This window comes from Apostichopus japonicus, chromosome 8 (genome assembly GCF_037975245.1).
Source record: "Apostichopus japonicus isolate 1M-3 chromosome 8, ASM3797524v1, whole genome shotgun sequence".
NCBI classification, from domain to species: Eukaryota; Metazoa; Echinodermata; class Holothuroidea; order Aspidochirotida; family Stichopodidae; genus Apostichopus; species Apostichopus japonicus.
The window spans coordinates 7,251,605-7,274,887 of record NC_092568.1 but is presented as its reverse complement, the minus strand read 5'-3'; the positions used below and the strand labels follow the sequence as shown (position 1 = coordinate 7,274,887).

Here is a 23,283-nt window from a genome sequence, read left to right as displayed (position 1 = left end):
TTGATACGTCTTTTTCAAGAATCTCTTCATCCTGGTGATGGGGAATCAAGGCTCTAGTCAATGGACTTAATACTTAAACATGGATATAAGACCATGGATCTCCGAAGCACAATTTTCAAAATTGTAGTAGAATTACAAAAAGCAACACGGAAATAACTGCCGAAATTAAGACATTAAAATAAAACTGTTAGCAAACTGCTTATCCACTAGAGAGCCTGTGTAAGAGAATCTGTAAAGCAAGTTGGCCTGACATTTCAATCCTAGCAAGATCTTCTTCAAAGGCTAAATGACAAGTAACAGTAACAGAAGGGACAAAAACACACACAGAATACAGTATAAATGAAGAAATTATTTTAAATTAAGACATTATTTCAGTATAAATTAAGACATTAACGAATATTTTTTGGCGCATTCGTCAGTACTCATGATAATGACAATCTCGTAGCCTTATACCTTGAGATGTTGAAAGCTAGGCATCAGTGTCTGATAGAGGGCTAAATCTTCTGGTTCAATAATCACGTCAAAATCCCGAGCGATTGTGAAGAGCCTGGTGACCACTACGTACTCCTTCTCGAGGCTCGGTAATTCTGCGCCCATCCTAGACAGAAACGACAGGTGATCGACAAACTCCTCTACCGTATGAGGGCTACGGTCTAGCTTCTTGGTGGCACTCTGTAAAACAAAAAATTAAGATTGAGAGTTAGGAGAAGAACGAACACATACAATTTGCAGCATCAGATGAGATTGGTAAAAGATATCGTGTCAACATTTATCAAGAGGCACTATGTACAGGTAACAGTTTTGATGTGCCAATTGACAACATATATTATCTAATTAATATTAATTAATTAATGACTTCAAGAAATGGATATCTTCTGAAAAGTCTCACAAATTTGGTTCATGACATACCAATGCAGCATTCAGACATTCAATGTTGCCTGGTTGGTTAAAAAAAGTTACAGTAATATGGTACAGGTTTTCCTGATTATAACATTAAGAAAGCATTTTTGTATGACCATAATTTTTTTTGGTATGACCATACCAATGTAGCATTCAGACGTTCAACATTGCCTGGTTGTTAAAAATTGTTTAAGTAAATGGTACAGGTTTTCCTGATCATACACATTAAGAAAGCATTACATTTATCTTGGAAATTTCAACATTTACAAACGAAAATGACAAGGTTGAAAACAATTTTTAAAGCTTTTATCAAAGAAGTGTTCATTTTGGCTCCAGGAATGAACTTCAGACATGAGCTGAAGTAAAAGATTCAAGAAAATCACAAGAAATTTACAAAAAAACCATTCTGTTATACTATTTCCTAGGTATGCAAAATGATATGTGTATAATGAATATGTGCTTTACTTCAACTCAAAGAACTTGATTAAGAGTAAATCTTTAGGAGTAAGCTTTTAAGCTATTAATTGCTCATATTAGTAATAGAAATTAGTTATAGTTTTAGCTAAATAATTTCATAAATAAATTACTCTTTTTTTCTAATTTTTATAGAATATCGGTACCTTGATGACTTTGAGTAAGTCTTCATTCCTCCTATTAGCTATGACCGGCAGCCTAGCTTGCACGGCTCTGTTGACCTGTGTCGGATAAGGGAGACAAGACGCCTGGAAATCGGAGGATAATACCCTAATCATTCCCTTTCTCTTGGAGGTCTGCATCGACTGCATGGCACGCACCTGTAATCGAAATGACCAAATATCAGTGTCATTGGTATTTACTTAGGTATACCTTTATAAGGGTTACAAAGTATTTCAAATATTGCATTGCATATACATTGTATTGTATTGTATTGCATTGCAAACATTGTATTGTATTGTATTGCAAACATTGTATTGTATTGTATTGCAAACATTGTATTGTATTGCAAACATTGTATTTTATTGTATTGCAAACATTGTATTGTATCGTAAACATTGTATTGCATTGCATTGCATAAACATTGAATTGCATAAACCAGGGTTCTGCCGCTGCCGGTCGGCGCCGGTCGGGCCCGACCAGCACGCTGAATTACCGACCGCCACAATCTGCCTGAGTGACTTTTCCGACCGGCACTTATTTTCGATAGGAACTCCAAAAAACAGCTCCATAGCCGGAGGGTCGAACGTACAGAAACAATCTGTTTGAGACTAGGGGAAATCCAGTTCATAACTGTTCAAAATATCCAACACATCACAGTGTCATACTTAGTAAAAATTACCAAGTTCCGCATTCCAGACCAATGACTGTTTTCCGTTTCCAACTCCCGATCGTACTTTTGATAGTTTCATTTATATCTATTTTTATCGCGCGAGACACAGGCACTATCCAGCTAGCTGGTACACATACGGCCGTTAACCTTCGTAGCGGGTAAATTTACATCATATTGCATTAGGCACGAGTGACAAGGGCTGGAAAACCTTGCGAACAGTCCGAACCAGGTTCCCGGGAAATCCAGCCCGGCTGGCGAAAAAAAAAATCGGACAAAAAAAAAAACGGGACGAAAAACTACAAAAAAAACACAAAGGACAAATAAGTACATCTATAAAAAAAAACAAAAAGTAAAATTTCACAAGAAAAGTTTCAGAAACAAAAGGAAAATGTTCAGAGAGCGTGCTCGCAATTTTAGTCACAATACCAACGAGTAATGATGTGTCCCCAACCCACTTACAATGGCTATTTCGCAAGCTTCAGGGTATACAGCACGGGAAGGTTGCTGTAATAAATCAGCCTCGCGAGAAATGTTTTGAACAATATTGCCATTCCACGTTCTTTTATATTTGTATTGTATGTTGGTTAGTAAACGTTTTCTTTCGTATGAATTTGACTTCAGTTCAGTGTTCCCACTAAGGTGCGGGATTCCCTTCAACTGACTCAGTAATCCCGCAAAGAAAACATTTGTCTGCTGGAAATCCCCGCATCGTTTTTTGCATTCGCGATGAGTTTATACTCAATGTACAACTTATTCACTTGACCGTATAGAGAAAGAAAACTGAAAATCAATTGTGTACCAATTGTGTACGGAAAGGTGGTAGGCTACACCTTTCAAATTTTACGAAAGATCGAGCAAAGCACTTTCGAAAAATTCACGCCAAACTTGCATATCGTACTAAATGCAACTAATGTCATGTAAACAAGGCTCTAGTGCATCCATTTATGAATATACCGTAAGACCACATCTGGTGTTAAGCGGGGGGGAAAAGAAAGTATTTTCTAGCATTTCCAAAAATACCGAAAAAATAATATCCTACCATAGTTAAGTGTATAGCAAATAGCCTAACCACCTCGGCGGTTATAACGGATCTCACGTAACTACAAAATCACAACTAATTGTATTTTCGGAGTTTACGTTTTCTACAAGAACATGGAAACAATATTTATTTGGGAGTGGACTCTCACTCACTGTCCATCTAAAATTATCATCTCAGCCTGAATGATTTATTTAATAGGCACCACCGGCTGGTCTGTACTCTGGTGCTCCAGATATTTGTCCTAACTTTTTTCATTAATTATGAAAAATTCCAGACATGAGATCTCATTTCAAAGCTGTCTACATGTGGCTCAGAATAATCGGGAAGGGCCGTTTCCGGCCATCTGGGGGGTTTCCAAAACCCAAAATTTTCTTGTACGCTCCACGCCAACCGATGGTGGCGCTCCGCTTAGATAGTCCTGCCGGCACTCAATCCACCCTGGGCAGAACCCTGATAAACATTGTATTGCATAAACATTGCATTGCATTCAAATATTGCAATAGTATGTTGGCATGTCTGCAGAGATCGGATATAACTGAAACAATTACTGCAGTTGGTGTACATCATAAGCTTTGTGTTATGTAGGCTTTTATACCGATAGGTTTTGGTGTTAAGAGAGATTCTTTATCAAATGAAAAGATTAAGGGTGTAAGACAGTATGTATTAAAGAACGTATTAAAAAATTGACTGAGAGAAGAAAAAAAGGTTTTATAGGGATCTCCACCAACTATGGACTAAAACAGTTCAGTCGGTAGAGTAAATGACCTGTCACACCAAGGTCACTTGGTCTGAGTCCCGTTCTAGCAACAACAAAAATATTGTTGTTCTTTTCAAGATTCAAAGTTGTGTAATGATCATGTTAGAATATAAAACAAAAACTTGAAACATTTCGTGTGCAATCATACATATAATTGAACAATTTTCTTTTGATTATGTAAAACATAAATACACAAGAAGAAACTGTATAAGATGTTGTTAACAGTATCAGACGCAATATGTAAACTCACTTTTTTTTCAGGCAGACGAAGAGAGAAACTTTTAAAATTAATCCATCAAAACGAAAACAGTTATTGGGTATATAACATTGCTATAATTGTCTGCAATCTCACGGGGATCATCAACAACACTGTACCATGTCAGTGTAAGGTATTATATTAACCATGTCAGTGTGAGATATTATATTTACCATGTCAGTGTGAGGTATTATATTTACCATCTCAGTGTGAGATATTATATTTACCATGTCAGTGTGAGCTAATAAGACTTGGTGAAACTCTTCTGTGCTCCATTCCCTCTGGTTCATCGAATGCTCAACGTCGACTCGACGAGCCTGATCCACCATCTCACAGTATTCCTCAAAGTTCTGTAAAAGAAAAGGCTCAATAAGCTTTCTGTTGGCTAATAATTGATTCAAGAGAGTAATATTACTTTTTGATTATTACCAAATAAAAAATAACCTCCATTTCTTTAAATAATAAAAATATTGGCCATGGGTTCAAAGCTATCTGCAGCATTATCTATCACTCTTGATTGTCTCTTAATATTTTAAGATATTATTAACTAATTATTATCAAATAATTATTTGGATATCAATCACAAAAAAAGGTGACCTGTGATATCACCATGGCAATATTACATTATGATTAAAGGCTTTACTTTCACTTTTACACTCTTGTAGTTAATTGCATGAAATCTTTAGTAAATTAGATTTTTGAGTTTGCAAAAACTTCATTTACGAGGAACACAGTTGGCTTATCTACTACACTCATGCGACTCCAACATCTCCAATTCAAACAATTATTATAGAATGAAAGTATACCTGTGTGTACTGCTCAACAGATTCCATATTCTCTGCCACCAGTTTGAGTACATTTTGGACCATGCTCATGTATTCCTCATCTTTGCCAAAGAGTAATTCTATATCAGGCCAGGGTATCACCTGCCCCTCCTCTTCCTCTCTGGCTGATGAGAGTTTCAGGTCATAGCGAGGCGGTGACCAAAACACAGACAGATAATGATCCCTCTGGAGAGCGCTAAACTGACCTTTAGGAACGTAAAATATAACAAAAAACGTGAACCAAGGCATAAATAGAAGCTTGCAACGATATGAAAATTCAGACAAATTCTGCCCTTTTTTAAATCTTGAAGAAATTTCATAAAATATACATAAAAAGCAGCCTTAATACTCAATGCAGAGAAGCAGCAATGTAAGCTAATAATTAAATAAATTACAAAAATATTAGAAAGAAGAAAAGTAAATGGCTATTCACAAAAATATTTAAGCTTGAAAAAAATATCATCATAATTATATTATAAACAAAGAACCAAAATCTGAGATTGCAAGCGAAATCAGAAAACTTGAACTATAGGTAAGAAAAACAACTTGGCTATTGTATCATTGACGAACTCATTCTTCCTAAAATCATACACCCCAATCCCCCTCCCATCCGCTTCTGCCCCCCCCCGCCCCAATGAAAACAAACTGGCATCAACATTGGCTCTTCTAGCATCTTTGGGTTTACTCACCAACTGTGTGTTCAAATCCAGCAATGATGCCTCTAATCTTGGAGAGAAATTGAGACTTGGAGGGCGACAGAGTCACCGATACTTTATTTGGGTTCTCAACCTGTTCATCGTCTGGTCTAGAGAAAGGAAGTTTAAACGAACGAATGATTGAACAAACGAACAAAAGAATTAACCAATTAATTGATTATCAACTTACTTATTTAATTAATTTCCATTACTTTGCTGTTTCACTTAAACAAAAATGTCATGGCATAAATATTGATTTCACATTGAATACAATATAAGACTGAAGCCAAGCCAAAGCTTCAACAACCATAACATAAGACCAGAGTTATCTGTTTTGCATGAAAAGTAAGAATGTTTGCTTTTGAGAACAAGTTACTTACTCATCTGTTTTGCTCAGTTGCTGCCCTTTTTGTTTTTCCTGATGCACCACCAGTTTGCCTTCTTCTTCAGATACATAGCCTTCTGAATCCTCCTCCTCCTCCCTCTCACCTTTGCCCTCTTCATCTGGATGAAGAAGAGAAGAGATGTAATCAAGAGCAGCAAGGGCATCATCTCTGATGACACATGAACCTACATCAATCTGATATGCTATGAAGTTTACTCTAAAATCAACTTTCCTTTTTTTTTTATAACATAAAAAGTTCAGTGTTCCCCTCCTCACATATGAAGAGAGATAAAATTTCCTTACAATCCCCCACCCCCCTTCCCACCCCCCAAAATTGTTTCTGTATTAACTGTTCTCTTACCATCTTCTTCTTCATCTTCGCTGCTGCTTGACAACTGCTCTTCTCCTGCAAATGTTACATACTTCTTACCAGAAGGAGAAGGTGATTTACTCTCGGAATCAGGGTTCTGTTTTTTCTTTAATCTACAACAAAATCATCAATAATTTATAGCTCTTGGTAGATCATCCAAGCTCTTAAAAAATTCCTACATCTGAACAGTTTAAAAAAAAAATGAAAACTAGAATGAAGATGAGAAACAATAATGGTAACAAAGATGGTAAACCACACTTTCCCATGAGCAACGGATTATTCAAACAACAAATCCTTGTGTTACGATGCATTTTCCTTTACCAAAATTCTTTCCAAAACGCAAGTTTTGTCATATTAATATAATCTATTGCTGTATTTCCTTTGACTATCTATGTGCTTATGCAATTAAGTTGTTTGGTTTCTGTAGCTGTTATTGTTGGTTTAATCAATTCAAGAAAATTGACCTTTATTACACTGCACACATGTAAATAATGTATTTACCTGCCTTATAGTCTGTATATAATGCAACATGGATAACTGTGTGTAAAACATGCTAACGTCCTCAGTACAACACTTATCTCTCCTTAAATATATTACACTGATGAGTTCACACTAACGATGTACTTAATAATTTAACAAAAACAAACAACCACAAAATATTTCTGCTTAGTGCATCAAAATCTGTTATTAAAACCACTGTCTACTAAGTCACCATATTAGTAACTATAAGGTTCAAGGATTATGCTCTACTTGTGTTTTTATTACCCTTTCAACTTTGATAGAGGTCGTCCCGTCGGTGGCCTTGAGAGAGGTACAACATTCAGTACGAGTTGGGCTTCAAATATCGGGTCAGGAGGCATCTCGACGATTTCTTGCCGTTTAATTCCCTCCAGGACCTTGAGGTGAAACATGCAAACGTAGTATGTGTAACTTTAATAGAATGAACTATTATCGTCCCATAACATATTGGAAATTTTCTTTACAGCTCATCCCAAGTTACAATAACCATAGAGCTATTCAGGGCGAAACAATTTGTGCTCTTTCTTAACAGACAGTCCGAACTTTTTTTAAAGGTGTTATGATCTGACAATTGCTCTACAAAATCAGTTTTAAAACTCAAGGTTTGCAAGTGAGTGCAATCGAGAGTAAAAAAACTGGATGTTATACTCCCGCAAAACCCAAAGCACTGCCCTTATTGTCTAGCAAAATGTTGAAATAGCTGTCTCAATCAATGACACATCAGTTATTTGATTTTTCATTTATCAATCAATGTATCCATGAACGAAAGGTAATACTATCATTATCAGTAGAGTTATTAGCGTTGGCCTGACCTTATTTACCCAACATTAGCGCATGTTGCAAAAGAATGGACTAATTTCATAATATTATCAAACACAAATATCTATCCCACATCTCACAACCCCCTTTATTCAATATTTTGTCCCTCCACCCCTAAACACATCTTACATCGGCCCACAGTATTATCAAACTGGTAGGTTTACAAGCAATCCAGCTAACCAAAGTAACAGAAGAAAGTATAAAACAACTTCACTTGCTGTTACTAATAACTGTCACATTCTTTTAAATGTATTGCACAAATTGCTTTACTCAGTTTTATAATTACAATGAATTTCATCAAACTACACTACCCCCACGAGAAAAGTAATGTTTTGTCCCTTTTACTACGAATCATACCTCATCAATGTCAACAGCCTCTGAGGTTGTCTCTACTTTATCAAAATCATAATGCGGGATATTTTTTTCTTCTTCCGTCGCATGCTTAGGATGTCCAGAGGGAGCCCTCGATGAGCCAGGGCTACTTTCAGAAAAGACCGGTCCAGTCCTCCTCTTAAAACCTGTTAGCAGACAAAACACCAATTAAAACAACTGTATATATATATATATATATAATCCATGAATGTAGAAATATAAAACAATTCACCATTTCTCACCAGATTCACGCAAGTATTAAACTACTAATCCCTTGTCTACTAATCCCTTTACATCTATCTCTTTGTGTTCACAATGCTCATTAACCTGTCTGTACTCTGTGTGTTTTTGTCCCTTTTGTTACTGTTACTTGTCATTTAGCCTCTGAAGAAGATCCGGCTTGGATCGAAACGTTAGGCCAACTTACTTTTACACAAGTATTAAACTAGTGAAATTTCCATGCAAATGCTGTAAAAGGCTTCTTGATTAAAAGAAATAAACTTCTTCTACAGAGTCATATAGCACGCATGGTTCTCTCACTGCAATTTTGAAACAGAAGCCTCTTACGTATCACCGTTCTATATATCATTGATGAGGTTCATACGAATCGATCCACATACAAAGATGAAAAATAAATTCATGAGATAAATCTTAACATACATATATATATTATTTTAGAATTGCCTTTGATGTTTGAACTGTACAGTATTTTTTGTATCACCATAGCTTGAATGTATTTTCTCTATCCTATTATAGGTTTTATGGTGTATGGTGTATAAGTTTGAGGCGATATTTTTCTACTATTTGCTTTTGAATATTTCCTGTATTTTAAATGTTTCCTGTATATTAATTGTTTCAATTCCTGTAAAGCGCTTCGAGCTGCGTTGCTGATGAAAGCGCTATATTAGTACTATTTTATTATTATATCAGTTACCTCCTGTTCGCCGTGGAGCTACCAGACTATCGGCCTCGCTGTCATCCGAGTCTGAGGAGTCCTGGTCGATCCCTTTGAGCTCCTGTGCAGTGTCTACAGAGATCTGTAAATATTCATGCAGGTCTTTGACTGCAGTCTTAACTAATCTGTGAAGCATGTTTAGGATGATGTAGTCCACTGTTCTGAGATATCGCGACAGTCTGCCAAGAATTTGACGCCACTCGGCGATCTGTGTGTAGCTGGGACCCGATTCTGTTGACAGAAAATTGCACAAACTGTATACAATTCGGATTTACAAACGGTTAAAAATGATCGAAAACTGATATATATATATATATATATATATATATATATATATATCTATATTGTATTGGCTAAATATTTCACAATCTCAAAGGCAAAGATGATCTTCGGCAATAATAATGATAAATAATAATATAAGAATTTGTAAAGTGCTTTCATCTAGTTAAAAAAACCTGCTCAGAAGCGCTGCAGGAGCAAAGTACCCAAATACTTCTGAATAAATAATAAGAAACATCAAGTCCTAGGTATGTAATGGAATAATCAATACTTCAATACTGCTGGTATTTCAAACTAACATATGTAACTTTAAGCAAACTAAATTTAAAGATGTCATCGTCTAACTATTTCAAAAGGCAAAGATGCTATTTAATTGGTAAAACTCATGATTTACGTGTATAGTAGAAACTCAAATCTTGAAAACCTTTTCGTCGACAGAAGAATATTTTATAGACTTACTTTTTGTGCTATCTGTTATAGACTTACTTTTTGTGCTATCTGTTCCACCTTCTCTCTGTAATTTGTCTGCCAAAGGTTGGACTTTCTTGGTCAAAGGTCCCATGTTTGGTGCAATTGGGTGTTTGATTCCTTCCATTTCTGCAACTTTCTAAATAAAAATAGCCAAGAGAAAAAGATTTCAACAGCCCCCCTAAAAAAAGATTTCAACAGCAAAGAAAAAATATCTGTTGATAACTTGAAAGTCTGAACCAGAGTTGATGTTAATTACAGTATTAGCACACCTCTGCATAATAAAAGGACTAGCTAGGCTGCTTACTAATACGAGAATTCATATGCCTATATGAGCAACTCATATGCCTAAATGAGTAACTCATATGGTGTACAAGTCTTTACATACATATACTATAGTAACACTGTGCCTTTACCTGAAGTTATATTTATTAGCACTATAATAATAGTAACATTATTATTATTATAATCACTAATGTTGATAGCAATCACATTATGAAATGTAGAAATAAAAATGAAGGTTAAGACACAATAGATAATGAAGACAAAAATGGTGACATAGTTTGGGGGGGAGGGGGGAATGGAGGGGGTAAAATGGATACTTAAATAAAAGAAATTTAAGTTTTTGGCAACCTCTGTCACTCCTGAATTGCGATCTGATGAATTACGAGAAGAGCTCACCTTGCAACACTCAAAGGTTATTTTCACGATTTTGTCTCTCATCCTGTTTAGCTGTAAGAATGTAGCATCACACTTCTCAGCCTGGAGCTTACAAAAGTCATCCAGGGTTGTGGTTAAGTGGGGGTCCACATGGACTAGAGAGATGGCCTTGTCCCCAACCCCTCTACCATCTGCACTACTGCAGGCTAGCTCACACTGGGTCCTAATGTGTAACATGCAGCGCTGGAGAATTTCATTCGCTGTGAATAATTCTGTGTTCATTATCATCCTGAAAAGTAGAAAGATCGTTGAGTTGTAAAAATAAAACGAACTATTTCCCAATATATTCCTTTAACTCTTTTTCAGAATGGACAGCTCTTCATTATGTCCTAGTCTTTCTTTGGTACCAAAAAGTAATAGTTCCCTGCAAGCTTTTCAAATATTTGTAACTAGAAAGCAGCCAGTATTCTTGTCAATATAATAATTGACAATATTTGTTAAATACTGTCTAATATTATAAATGAATAATCATGAGGTATCATAAACAAGATATTTTCTATAATAGCATTAACAATTTATATTTTCTCTGGACATTAGACAGGCAAGTAATTAAAATGGGCACATACCAACATTAATTAAAACTTCAATGAATATTCAACAGGGGAGTAATATTATAAATGAAAAATAAAGCGATATAACAAACAATTTGCTACAATTATAATAAAAATTTATATTTTCTCTGAACATTAGACAGGTAAGTAAATTAAAATAGATACATAACAACATTAATTAAAACTTCAATGAATATTCAACAGGGGAGTAATATTATAAATGAAAAATAAAGCGATGTAACAAACAATTTGCTATAATAATAATAATAATAATAAAAATTGATATTTTCACTGAACATTAGAAAGGTAAGTAAATTAAATGAACAACATCACCGAACAACAGATTAATTTCAATGAATATTCAACAGGTGATTTGAGTTAAATACTTACTTGCTATCTGACTTCTTGGTAGCTCTGACAACATTCTTCCAAATGTTAAATGCTTTCCATATCCTGATGACCATGGAAAAGCATAATCACAAAACAGTTAGCATTTTTTTATTTCTTTTATAACACAAAGTAAAGAAAATTATGAACCTGCAACAAAATTTTTTTTAGCAAATGACCTTAACATTGAAATTGAACATGATAAAAGTTTTCTGTAAGTCCATTAAAGTCAATTAAATGTAAGTCAATTGTTAAATGCCTTCCATATCCTGATGATAATGAAAAAACATGATGTAATTTCACATTTTCATTGAAAATAATCACAAAACAGTCAGCATTTTTATTTCTTTTATAACACAAAGTAAAGAAAATTATGAACCTGCAACAACAATTTTGTTTAGCAAATGACCTTAACATTAAAATTGATAACAGTTTCCTGTAAGTCAATTAAGAGGCAGCAAAGAAAAAGAAAAATTAAAAATTCCAGATGTTTTGAGTGTAAAAATTTCCTCGACTTTTTAAAATAAAAAATAAGTTTACCTAAATTGCTGGAAAACCTTCATCTCAAACAGGGCATGGAAGACTCTTCTTTCAGACAGCCATTGCATTGTGGGAGTAAGTTCATCATACTCTCCGTTTGGGTTATCTACTCTCTGTGTGTTAAAGAGAGAAAAGGTATCATCGTTCCTTACTCCAGGAAATTGACAGTATCATTTCCCTCATCATTGCGATGCTTTTCTTGGCGATTGCTCATCTTCTTCTTCTCCTCATGGTCATTAACTTTCACATATAAACCTTGTTTCCTCTGGTGTCCTGGCTTCTAAACTTTTTCTTTGACAAACTGTATTGTAATTTCCCTAGGCTTGTCAGAACCCATAAATTTTAAAGGTCTAAAATCAGCTGATATGCACTCCCTAATGTTCTATGATTCTAATGCACACTGACTGATTTGATTGCAATTGATACATTTATCAAACCTTGAGAACAAAGCAAGGTGTAAAAGGGAGAAGGTAACGGTCAGATTCTATCGGAAACGCTGCTTTTCAATAAACTTTTTCCTTTTCCACTGCTGGGCTTTCAACCCTCCGGTAAAGCTTGGAGATACAATTTTTGAGTATCGGCCCTTAAGTTTGAGAAGTGTGCCTCTAGTGCATATCACATGCACTGGGTATAATTAATTAATTAATGGAATGTTTGTGTAAATGTGAGAAGATAATCTTGAGTGAATTGAACAAATTAGTAGTTACTTACACATTGCTGTGCAAGTCTGAAATTTTCAGTCAATAGAAATTTTCAGTTACTAAAACGACCAATATTGGAAGTTTGTAACAGAGTCCTTTAAAACGCTACAACTGGACACTTTCGGTGATAAAACAAGGCCCACTGACTAAATTTGTTATAATAAATATAATCCCTGTCTTCATTCATTGATATTATGTTAAGACATTGTAATGTTTTTCACTTACTAAAGTAACTGAATGAGCACTAGCTGTGAAGTAGCACCCTGCCTCCTTAGCCTTCTGGGCAGACACAACTTGCAGACTGTATGGGTTGTAACGAGCCCGAGGGTTGAAGCGATCACGCGGTAATGCGTACAAAAACTGACCAGAGTCCTCAAACTGGTTGATATATTTCTGCAAAAAAACAAAATATTTATTAGTTTAATCGAGCAATGTTTCACATGTTATTTCCAATGCGTTCAAGGTTCATACTCTCAAATTGGTCTTAATAAAGTAAATTATAAATTTATGAATTATTAGTTTTCTCTTACAACTACTGATGAGATCGAATCATTGAAATAAATGGCTTTAGCAGAAACTAAGTGTATTTATCAAGCCAGCACCATGTTGCAAAAAAGAGATAACAAGTGTCATAGGCATTGCCCAATCAACCATCCAGTAGGCTCAGTACTTGTTACCAATGACCACAGCAAGAGCCTGTCTCAGCTGCCATCTTCTTCACACAATTAACACATTGATAATTTGAAAGCAAAATGCACCAATCATCTACCTTTAGATGCAGAGCTTTTCACAGAAATGAACAGCAGTTCAATTTATCCTGAAAGAAAACTGTTCTTCAAAATGCAACAGAAGAACAAACTGATAGGTCTTTCTTTACAGATGGTTCCATCTTTTAGATGGTTTTGTTGTCTCTCTTACACTGTAAGTTGGTGAGACATTCACTGTGTAATTCTAGTACCATTCCATTAAAATTGTACAAAGACAAACTAAACATTTTCAGCATCAAAGACATTTGATTATACACTATATTTACAATATAATTACTGTTTTCCTTCCATTTTCCCCCCACATTTTGTAAGGGGGTGGGTAGGGTTGGGGGGAACAATGCTCAAATATATTCAGCTTTCTGTTTAAGACTGATGGCAATAATTATCACGAAGGTGAACTCTTCATTTATAGCACCACCTTGAATGGCAAAGTAACCTAGGCCAATCATAAAAGTGTAAATTCTGTAATACAATGTACAGGTTAGGCTAGAACAAACATATGTATGTGTGTAATATATATAATATATGTATATATAATATTATAGAGATGCAACTGCTTCATTAGTAGTAGTGTTACATATCCTAAAGTCAGGTGGCAAGAGTGATGAATCAATGTATTCACAGCAAACTCAAACATTAAATAATAAAGATGAGAGAAATCACTGCAGGATGGAAGAAGAGGTTACAATAGCCACAGTTTGTTATTTACTAATAGAAGCTAACAGGAATCTACCTACTACTCCATAAAAGCTTCTGTATGTATAGAGACTTTGTAAAACATTATGACAAAAATGTTATTGTTGTATTATTAAAGTGGCTTCAGCTGTCACAGCAGTCAAATAAAAGAAAAGGAGAGAGAGAGAGATAGAGAGAGCACTTCAAATGCATTTATCTAAGATACCTAAGGTTAGAGGTATCAACATTGATAGGAAGTTATAGCATGCTAAAAATCAGCTAGGTGGCTGGTTTTGTGGAGTTTCTTGATTCTTCAAATTATGCGAGGAGACTGATGAATATTAAAGCACTGAAATAAACACATCAAGGAGAAGACACTGCTCGAGGTTGAAATGTTTGTTGATTTCTAGCATGATCGACCAGAAGCTGACTTGCTAGCACATTTGGTGTCTATATCGATGACCAGTTAGAGGTATCAACATTGATAGGAAGTTATAGCATGCTAAAAATCAGCTTGGTGGCTGGTTTTGTGGAGTTTCTCGATCCTTCAAATTATGCGGGGAGAGTGATGAATATTAAAGCAATCAAATAAACGTATCACGGAGGAGATGTTGCTTGAGGATGATAGTGAAATGCTTGTTGGATTTCTAGCATGATTGACAATTATTTGACTTTCTAGCATTTTTGGTACAGTAGCTAACCTGATGACCTTTGGACTAATAGCCCTATTGAATATCTCTGATGGAAACTAAATGAACAGTGGAAAAGCACACGATAACTACCTCAGTTATAGACAGAGAGAAGCGGGAAAAATAAGTAAGCAAAATCAATTCATGTTACCTTCTTGCTCTTTCCAGTGACTGTCACATTTTCACTCTAAGATCATAGCAAATAAAGATCGATACCATGTTACTGTGTTATTTGATAACTTATTTTGTGACTGTTAGTCTCAGTGTAAATATATATATGTGTGCATTATATATAATTTATTATGATAATTATTATAATTGATATGGTCAAATACATTTGATATCTGTTTGTCAATAGTATACATTAATTGGCACAAACACTGAAAACTCAAGGGACTAAAATGTGTGCCAAAGCTGTGCACTTCATATGTTCTGATATCTAGTAATAAATCTGCAATGAAAAAAAATTGACAAATTTTGTCATAAACTCTAAAACTTCTCAAGTGCTGAAAAAAACCCTTTAGACTTACTCGTGCTGGCTCTAAGAGTCTTTCTTCGATGCCAATCATGTCTTCCTTCACTCCGGGCCCGTGACGAGGAAGCTCGACCACTAATCCGATCTTCTGTCTCATCTTCCTGATGTGGTATGTGATGCTATCCACAGCTGGTACTAGAGACAGACACAGAGTATCAAGTTAAACATTGCAGCTTTAACTGAAGCTAAATTGTTAGTTATTTCAAATAAATTAAAATTATTATTATTATGATAAGACTACACACAATAGCGAGGGTACATGTTCTAAGTGATATTCATAACATACAAATGCAAAGGATTGTTTTGTTAGGTGAGACCATTGCTTGAGAAAATATTGGTTACGTTCAGTCGATGAAAACAAGTTGTTTACCACATGCTAAAGGTTGCAGAATGAATGTACCTTCAGTAATACTGAAAAGGGAAGAAGAATAGTATGCAAGTAGAGCAGTTTATCTGATAAATAGCAGATTTGTGTACAATTTTCTTACATGCCATATACATGTACTAGTCTGAGGGCTTTATAATGTTACCTAATAGAAAAATTAAGAGACTACGAGAATAATTCTAATTACTGGGGAAGTTTGTTTCGACCAGCTTAAATGAAATCGAGGACACTGGAAATTAAAAAGTAAATGCTTGTAGTTACCGGCAACATCAAATTTGTTTGTGCTAGTGTAGGCTAGCACAAGTCTGGAATCCATGCTACGTGACCCCATCGGAGTGGGAGGGATGGCTTCGCTCGTTTCTGATATGACTGAAGGATCGGGAGAGAACTCTTTCTTGATAGCTTGCATGAGAGGAGAGACGGGAGCAACTACAGTAGACTCCTCTTCACATTCATTTAAGATGGTGGAGGTGTCCTCTGCTTCGGAGTGTGTCTCCGCCCCACCGCCTTCTGTCTGAGATGTTGATAACTTTCTCTTGATCTCTTGATTAGCAATGCTGCCATCATCATCTTTATGACTGTCACTTAACAAACAAGAGAACGAAAATATTGACTTTCAACTTAAACAGGGTTCAAATCTAACGGACTGTCTCTTTTCATTTTCCCCGGCCAGTGATAATTGATAAGTGATTAGGAAACTGTTTTGTTGGCCAATCATATTTTCTTCTTAACATAAATGTAATCTTTGCTCTCTACAATATGATCAGTGATGTCATTTTCTGTGAGTTTCATCTTACTTACAGTGACGCCAATTCAACGGGTGGTACCATGTGATAATGGTGACAATTCGATGACAATTCTACGAAACAAATGATGTCACCTGTTTTAGATGGACATAAACAGAGTCAACATTTTCAGATGTTTTGGCTTACTTTCTCATGGTCTTTTTCTCTGCCATTTCTGCATTGCTACTCTTGCGTCGCAGTTTTATTCTTTGATAATCTTTCTTGAACATTGTCGTCCTTAATGTACTTGCTTTGGGTCCTTCTGGAGGCCTTGGAATGGGAGGAAGAACTGAATTCTGAAAAGTGAGAGAGAAGAAATACATACCTCTACAATAACCAAGTTAAAGTGAATATCCCCTGCTGATAAATGCTTTTTATACTAAAGGAAGGGTTGGTTTAATGCACATACAGGATGTTTTATGATAATAAACCTTGAGTTGTCTACTTAACAAAGAAACATCTCTGCATAGTTAGAAAGCAAGTTACACATATGTAAGTACAAAGGATGCTTGCGATCTTTTAGTATCTTAGCATTCATTCTCTCTGATGACATCGCATCATGTGCAAAACTAGTTTCACAGCCACTGGAGTTATATCCACCCCCTCCCCCCCTCCCGCCAACTCCCTCATCCATCTTTGTTCTGGACAGGTCGATCCCCCAAAACAGACAGTAAAACATAAAATGAAAACAATACTTTAAGATAGGCCAATGTGTGTCCCAGTGTTCTCTACTGCATTTTACACAAAATTTAAAGCCCCCCCTCCCCCTCCCCTCACTAATACCTTCACCAAGATGTATTTGTTTCCATTGGCATCTAACATTTCAGACCCTATTTGACCTCACTTTTGATATTTGCACAGCTACATATATGTACTGGTACTTCAACATTAGTGCAGGTCTGGTTGGGAATGAAGGAGTGGGAGGATGAAGGTTTGATGGAGGGGGGGGGGGGGGTGAGAAGTCTTATCGTACAATATCTTTTACACTTGCAATGTAAAGGTATGTTTTCTTTTCTTTCAAAGATAAGAGAACATATATTTATGGATCGTAAGCAAAACAACACACCTGCTTAGCTTTGACATTGGTCACATTTGATGAAGAAGGACGCATCATCTTCAAAACCTGGGAATCTTGAGCTCTATCATAGAGCCTTGATTTCAGGTCAAGTCCTTTCCTATGTGCTGCACTATTGGGTTGAATATAATCCGGTGATGAACTGAATTTAACAGTTTTAGGGCGGCTGCTTTCTTGGTTTGAAGAACTGAGGTCCCCCTTTGGGGAAGCTCTTGTTGGAGGTGGGCCAGTGACGCCATCATGCGAGGAATCATGGAAGGCAGCTGGTGCACTCTTCGCTGACCTGTCATTGTCATATGGTTGGTTCAAGTAAAGGAATGGGTCACTGTCATATTCGCTGGAAGGAACTTCATGATCCAAAGGTAAATCTGGACCATGATATTCCAAGCCAGGAGACTTCACTGGGGAAGAATCCATTTAGTTTGCTATTTCACATTGAGCTAAACTCTGTAAGTGTAAGAAAAATGAGACAATAGTATTTTCATTTACCAGTTGTAGACTATACCATCTTGATTTCATAATGTAGAAAATATGACTAAATAGACATAGACATGTTATTCCCTTTTTTGTGTAGTAAGCTTACAAATGTCACAGCGAAACTTGGTAGGGGGTGGTGCTCTATGGAACAAGATTCAACTGATAATATCATCATGATATCCGAGAGAGTTGTGCCTTTTGGATAAAGGTGCTACTTACAGCAATTAATGTACATAGTTTCTGTACAGTACAAAGCTAATCTGACTGTACTGCAAAAGATAAATGTACAGACTGCTAATATCATACCATAGCAAGACCTTTTTGTCTCTTGTGATCCATATTGTTTCAATGAGCAAGCATTAATATAACAATGTTGGTTATTCCTTTTCATGTATTTTACATTATTGTACTCCTCTTTGGATAGACCCTAGTAAGATCTATCTTTTCCTTTTTAATTTCATGGCATCTCCTACTGGAAGCTCAACTTGGGTAAGTGCTCAAAAAATACGGGGGCGACGGGCAATTTGCACCGAAAATGCTTTAAAAAAGCCCTTATTTAAGAAAAATATCACAATGCCTGAAAAATCATCAACTGCGAATAAGAGTATCATTTCCTAACTTCCCTATAAAAATATTTTTCATAAGATTTCATTATGCAAGCACGTACTCCCTTTTTATGGCATGTACAGTATTGTTAAAAAATAAAATTTGTTTTCATGAGGGCAGTATCTCTATCGCCTTTGCAACTTGCAACTTCACATGTATTATGTTACAACTTACATATATGTGCTTGTATAAAGAAGATCATTTGCTAAAATTGTCACACATACTGTTTTGCTAAAAGTTATAGACTCCATCCACCATCATCAACAACACTCCAAACAGCTTTCCGCAACAACCTAAACAGCAATTTGCTGTTACCTAGCAAGTAATGTAGTATAGTCAGTATTGCGAAGTTCGGACACCCCTAAGAAATACACGATTTCACCATGACATTCCTACAGGAAGAGCCAAATTTCACCAAAAAGTACGAAGCTACAGTTATTTTCTCTCCAAAACGACCCGTGTGCAAGAAAGTACTAACATATTTGTCAATGAAATGACAGAGATCTATGAAGTCTGTTATAATTACTGAAAGAGCAACTGCGCCACCAATTTTATCACCAGCGCCACACTGTGGATTGGGTGTCCTAACTTCGCAATGCTCTAGCAAAGAAATACCCGTTCCACAATCACGAAGAATCTTCTTGGAATACAACGTGAAAACAGTTTGCAGGAAAGAAAGTTTGGCCGTGTATCGTAATATAACACAATTCTCCCACCATATCAAGTATATTTTCAGGTGATTTAGACCAGAAGATATAGTTTTGGGGTGTTTTAAGGCTTAGGTGTCCGAACTTCAAAGTGACCATGCTACTAGTATTTTGGTCAATAACACTATTTATTTCTCTGTGATTTTTATGGAGAGAAAACTCATTTGTGATCCCAGGACAAGGCCTAATGTTAACTGAAGGCTGAAAACCTCAAAAATCCAACAATTGTAAACTTGTTATGAGAAACATTGGGCAGTAAGTTGTTTTGTTAGGCTATTTCATTGAATGAACTTCATGTAAACTAGGCTATGGTCTGGAAAATGCCGTAGCATATTTACAAAAAAACTGTTTTCTTACGACCACTTTTGTTCTTCGGAATATTAGAAACTCCACAAGTGAGGATTGGACCAACTTCGTTCACTGAATAACCAACAGTGTAAGTTTGTAATGTTAGTCAGGTACTGACTAGCCTAACTGTAAGGCCTACAACGTTAGGCCTATTTTAACGTAAAGGGTAAAGTCGAACATACCCGCAAATAACCCATTGATGGTCTATATAGTTACGGTTATCCTCCATTTTAATGATAATTGCATGAAATGATAGTGCTTTCAATTTTTTAGCGCTGAAATACTTTTTGTGTACCAGTTTCGGAAAATTGGTCGTGAATGATGTAGACAGTAGCGTCTTGACAACGGTATCCCATCATGCATTTAAAAAGTTAACTCATAGAACTATTATAAAAGGCTATAGCAGAATAAGTAAATCACTGTTAAGAGAAAAATTTGGTTTGGATTTACAATGTGGGCAAAAATCCATGGATCAAAGGATTTCATACTGGGACTATACCAGTGAGATGAAGAAAGCTAAATTTTTTAATTGCTGAGATATCTGTATTAACACGGTTTTCTGCTCTCTCCTTCCCCCAATTTTAATAGCTTCCCTGCCCCCTCCGAATCTATACTGAGGATCTACTTACACAATCGAGATAATTCTAAGAAATGACTGAGTAGCAGACCAGAATATGGTGTGTTACCGAAGATGTTACTATTAATGTGAAATGTGACTAAGGACGTGAGATCTTGATGATTTTTCTTATCGCGGATGAAGCAGAAGAACGAATAAAAATGACGACTATGTAATACATGCCGAAACGCATATACACCGCTGACACTAGCAACCTTGAGAAGGCGGATACATGGATAGTATTTGATATGCACCTTACAAGCAAGTTTCAGTAACTAGATACGTATATATGTGATAGTTGCATATCTCATCGCCAGCAAACATTGATTTCAAATGAAAAAACAATTCTTAGCTATGCAATCTGGCAATACCGTTGACGTTAACATGACTACATTATTTTGTGAACCATACACTGAAGAAAATTAAGCTGGGAGTCCTGACTCCAGAATCACACTATTAAAAGTGATAAAATTATTATGAAATTTTCCACTTTTTTGCCCATCATTTTAAACTAACTTTTAGCACTACAAAGATTACCTAGGCTTGCACTCACTTCCTCACATTTTCTGATCTTGCCGGGGTGATCTCTCATCTCCCTATACAATACAGGTAGGGATATGAGATATAACAACTTTTGATCGTTAGTAATTAACTTCCATGCAGTCGACCGTCTGCTCAACGCACAACTCTGAAGTATTAACAGTACTGCATGTTTCATTCCTTGTCCAAGGCTTGCTTCACCAGCAGGCAACAATGAGTCGCGGGTGGCTCCGATGATACCCCCCAGCGTTTTGGATAATAGGTTTATAATGTGATGCAAAAACCAGCACATGCTTTACGGAGGACCTGCAGCTAAGCAGTGTTTAACTTGTGTTTAGTTATATTAGTTACGGTCCTCTCATAGCAATGTCAGTAACAATTCATTAAAGTATATAAAGATCTGTTCATTTCATATCAAATAAAAATACGCCGCAGCAACAAAGATATGTATTAATTGAGGTAAAATGATGTGAGTTGTACAACTGGTGGATTTATGTTACTGGATTCCAATTCCTATTTTTTTTTGAGCCTGGAAAGGTGAATAAATTATTCTATCTTTTAATTCTGAGTTCATCGTTCGCCGCTTGATTGTACGTTTCCTCTATAATAGTGCAAATATTAAAAACATTCCCAATGTAGTTTCCGTGCCGCAATGTACCAAAAGACATACGTTCTCCGGTTTTGTCCCTTCTCAAAGAGAACGATTTGTCACTATAATTAAAGCTTGGTTAGATTATGTCTTCAAGAACTTACACACTTACATATGGGAGATTTGTAACTGGGTGCTTTGGAAATTTGCAAATTGCAACCCCTCACGGAGCTAACACAAAGTCAATGTGAGTCCTTTGATTTTTTCCAAGTCTAAAGCAGTATTAGCATTTCTTGCATTTGGTTCCGGGCCCGCGCGCGCGGGCCTGGAACCAATCCACTACGCACGCGTGCGTCATGGGGAAAAAAAGGATTTGACCCAAACTAAGGCCAGGCCCGAATTTCAAATGTACCCCCTAGTCGTTTATGAAGTATGAGTAGGCTACCATACCGTTGGGGTTTGGGAACTGGGGCATTTGGACATTTGCAACCCCTCACGGAGCTAACACAAAGTCAATGGGAGCTGTTTGATTTAATTTCTATGATACTCACGCACTACATCTCGGAGTAATTAAGCGCTATAGCCCTCCCTTGTATTTCGCAATCAAAATAAAGGTCAATTTTCCAAAACATCATGGTATCGCCCAAGTGCTTTATTATTTTTCTTTTCGCCGAATATGGACTCCAGGCTATGCAGATGATTGTAATTGGGGTCAAACTGCTCAACTGGCGAATATCAAATTTACGTATATCAAAAAGTGATTTTTGTTCTAAGATTGAGGTCAGGGTATTTGAACGTTCAAGCATACGTCATGGAAGAATTGACCTAATTTCTGTCGGCCTTGATTTCAATGCACCGACAATTTCAATGACCGAACCACACTTTCTACATGTGCACACATGTATAAGTATTACTTTCCGTGATGATACGGCCAGGTCGATAACGCGGAAACGCGGAAACCGCGGAAACCGCGGAAATCGATAAACCGGGTTCGGTAATAGAGATACCGGGTTCGATATCAACGGTTTCCGCGGTTTCCGCGTTATCGACCTTGCTATATAGCAAGGTCGAAAACGCGGAAACCGCGGAAACGAGAGGAATTTGTCAAGGGAGGGTGACAAAGTCTTTTTTTTGGGCGCATTTCAGCCTATATTCGCCAAAAAGGGGTGCGGGTTTAAAGCTATTTCAGTAAATGTAGGTCGAAAACGCGGAAATCGTACTTTTACAATGGACGAGTTAGATTATTTTGTCAAGGGAGGATAAAGACGTTTTTTGAGCGCATTTCAGCCAATATGCGCCAGGAGGGGTGGGAAAGGGCTAAGGTTTTTTTTTTTTTATACTAAATGCAGGTCGCAAACGCGGAAATGTTTTTGTACACAATGAATGGCGAAACTAGAGGATTTGTCAAGGCGGAGGGTGAAGAGTTTTCGGCGCATTTCAGTCAATATGCGCCAGGAAGGTGATGGAGTTGTAGGCTTTTCCCCTAAATGCAGGTCGCAAACACGGAAATGTTTTTAACAAAGGCGGAACTAGAGGAGTTTGCCAAGGGAGGGAAATGAAGTGTTTTTGGCCGGCGCATTTCAGCCAATATGCGCCAGCAAAGGTGTGGGGATGTGGTTTGAGGCTTTTACACTAAATACAGGTCG

At 36.4% G+C, this 23,283-nt stretch overlaps 1 protein-coding gene across 6 annotated transcripts in view; it reads right to left on the bottom strand.

The window, feature by feature from the left end:
• LOC139970919 (dynein axonemal heavy chain 6-like) overlaps positions 1-20,249 on the bottom strand; it is a 71,853-nt gene extending 51,604 nt beyond the window's left edge. For 3 of the 6 annotated variants that reach the window (XM_071976987.1, XM_071976989.1, XM_071976992.1), the window contains exons 1-21: positions 20,075-20,242; positions 17,746-18,201; positions 16,827-16,975; positions 16,156-16,478; positions 15,505-15,644; positions 15,126-15,161; positions 13,069-13,236; positions 12,143-12,255; positions 11,606-11,668; positions 10,626-10,893; positions 9,936-10,083; positions 9,177-9,428; positions 8,228-8,388; positions 7,298-7,428; positions 6,524-6,645; positions 6,158-6,281; positions 5,772-5,887; positions 5,065-5,288; positions 4,486-4,608; positions 1,521-1,694; positions 454-672 (exon numbers count right to left, since the gene is read on the bottom strand). In XM_071976987.1, the coding sequence (XP_071833088.1) occupies positions 454-672; positions 1,521-1,694; positions 4,486-4,608; positions 5,065-5,288; positions 5,772-5,887; positions 6,158-6,281; positions 6,524-6,645; positions 7,298-7,428; positions 8,228-8,388; positions 9,177-9,428; positions 9,936-10,083; positions 10,626-10,893; positions 11,606-11,668; positions 12,143-12,255; positions 13,069-13,236; positions 15,126-15,161; positions 15,505-15,644; positions 16,156-16,478; positions 16,827-16,975; positions 17,746-18,171 (3,480 nt within the window). In that variant the 5' untranslated portion in view covers positions 18,172-18,201; positions 20,075-20,242. Of the gene's footprint in view, positions 1-453; positions 673-1,520; positions 1,695-4,485; positions 4,609-5,064; positions 5,289-5,771; positions 5,888-6,157; positions 6,282-6,523; positions 6,646-7,297; positions 7,429-8,227; positions 8,389-9,176; positions 9,429-9,935; positions 10,084-10,625; positions 10,894-11,605; positions 11,669-12,142; positions 12,256-13,068; positions 13,237-15,125; positions 15,162-15,504; positions 15,645-16,155; positions 16,479-16,826; positions 16,976-17,745; positions 18,202-20,074 lie in introns of all 6 variants that reach the window. The other 3 variants (XM_071976988.1, XM_071976990.1, XM_071976991.1) reach the window with 3 other exon arrangements.
• Positions 20,250-23,283: the final 3,034 nt, after the last annotated feature.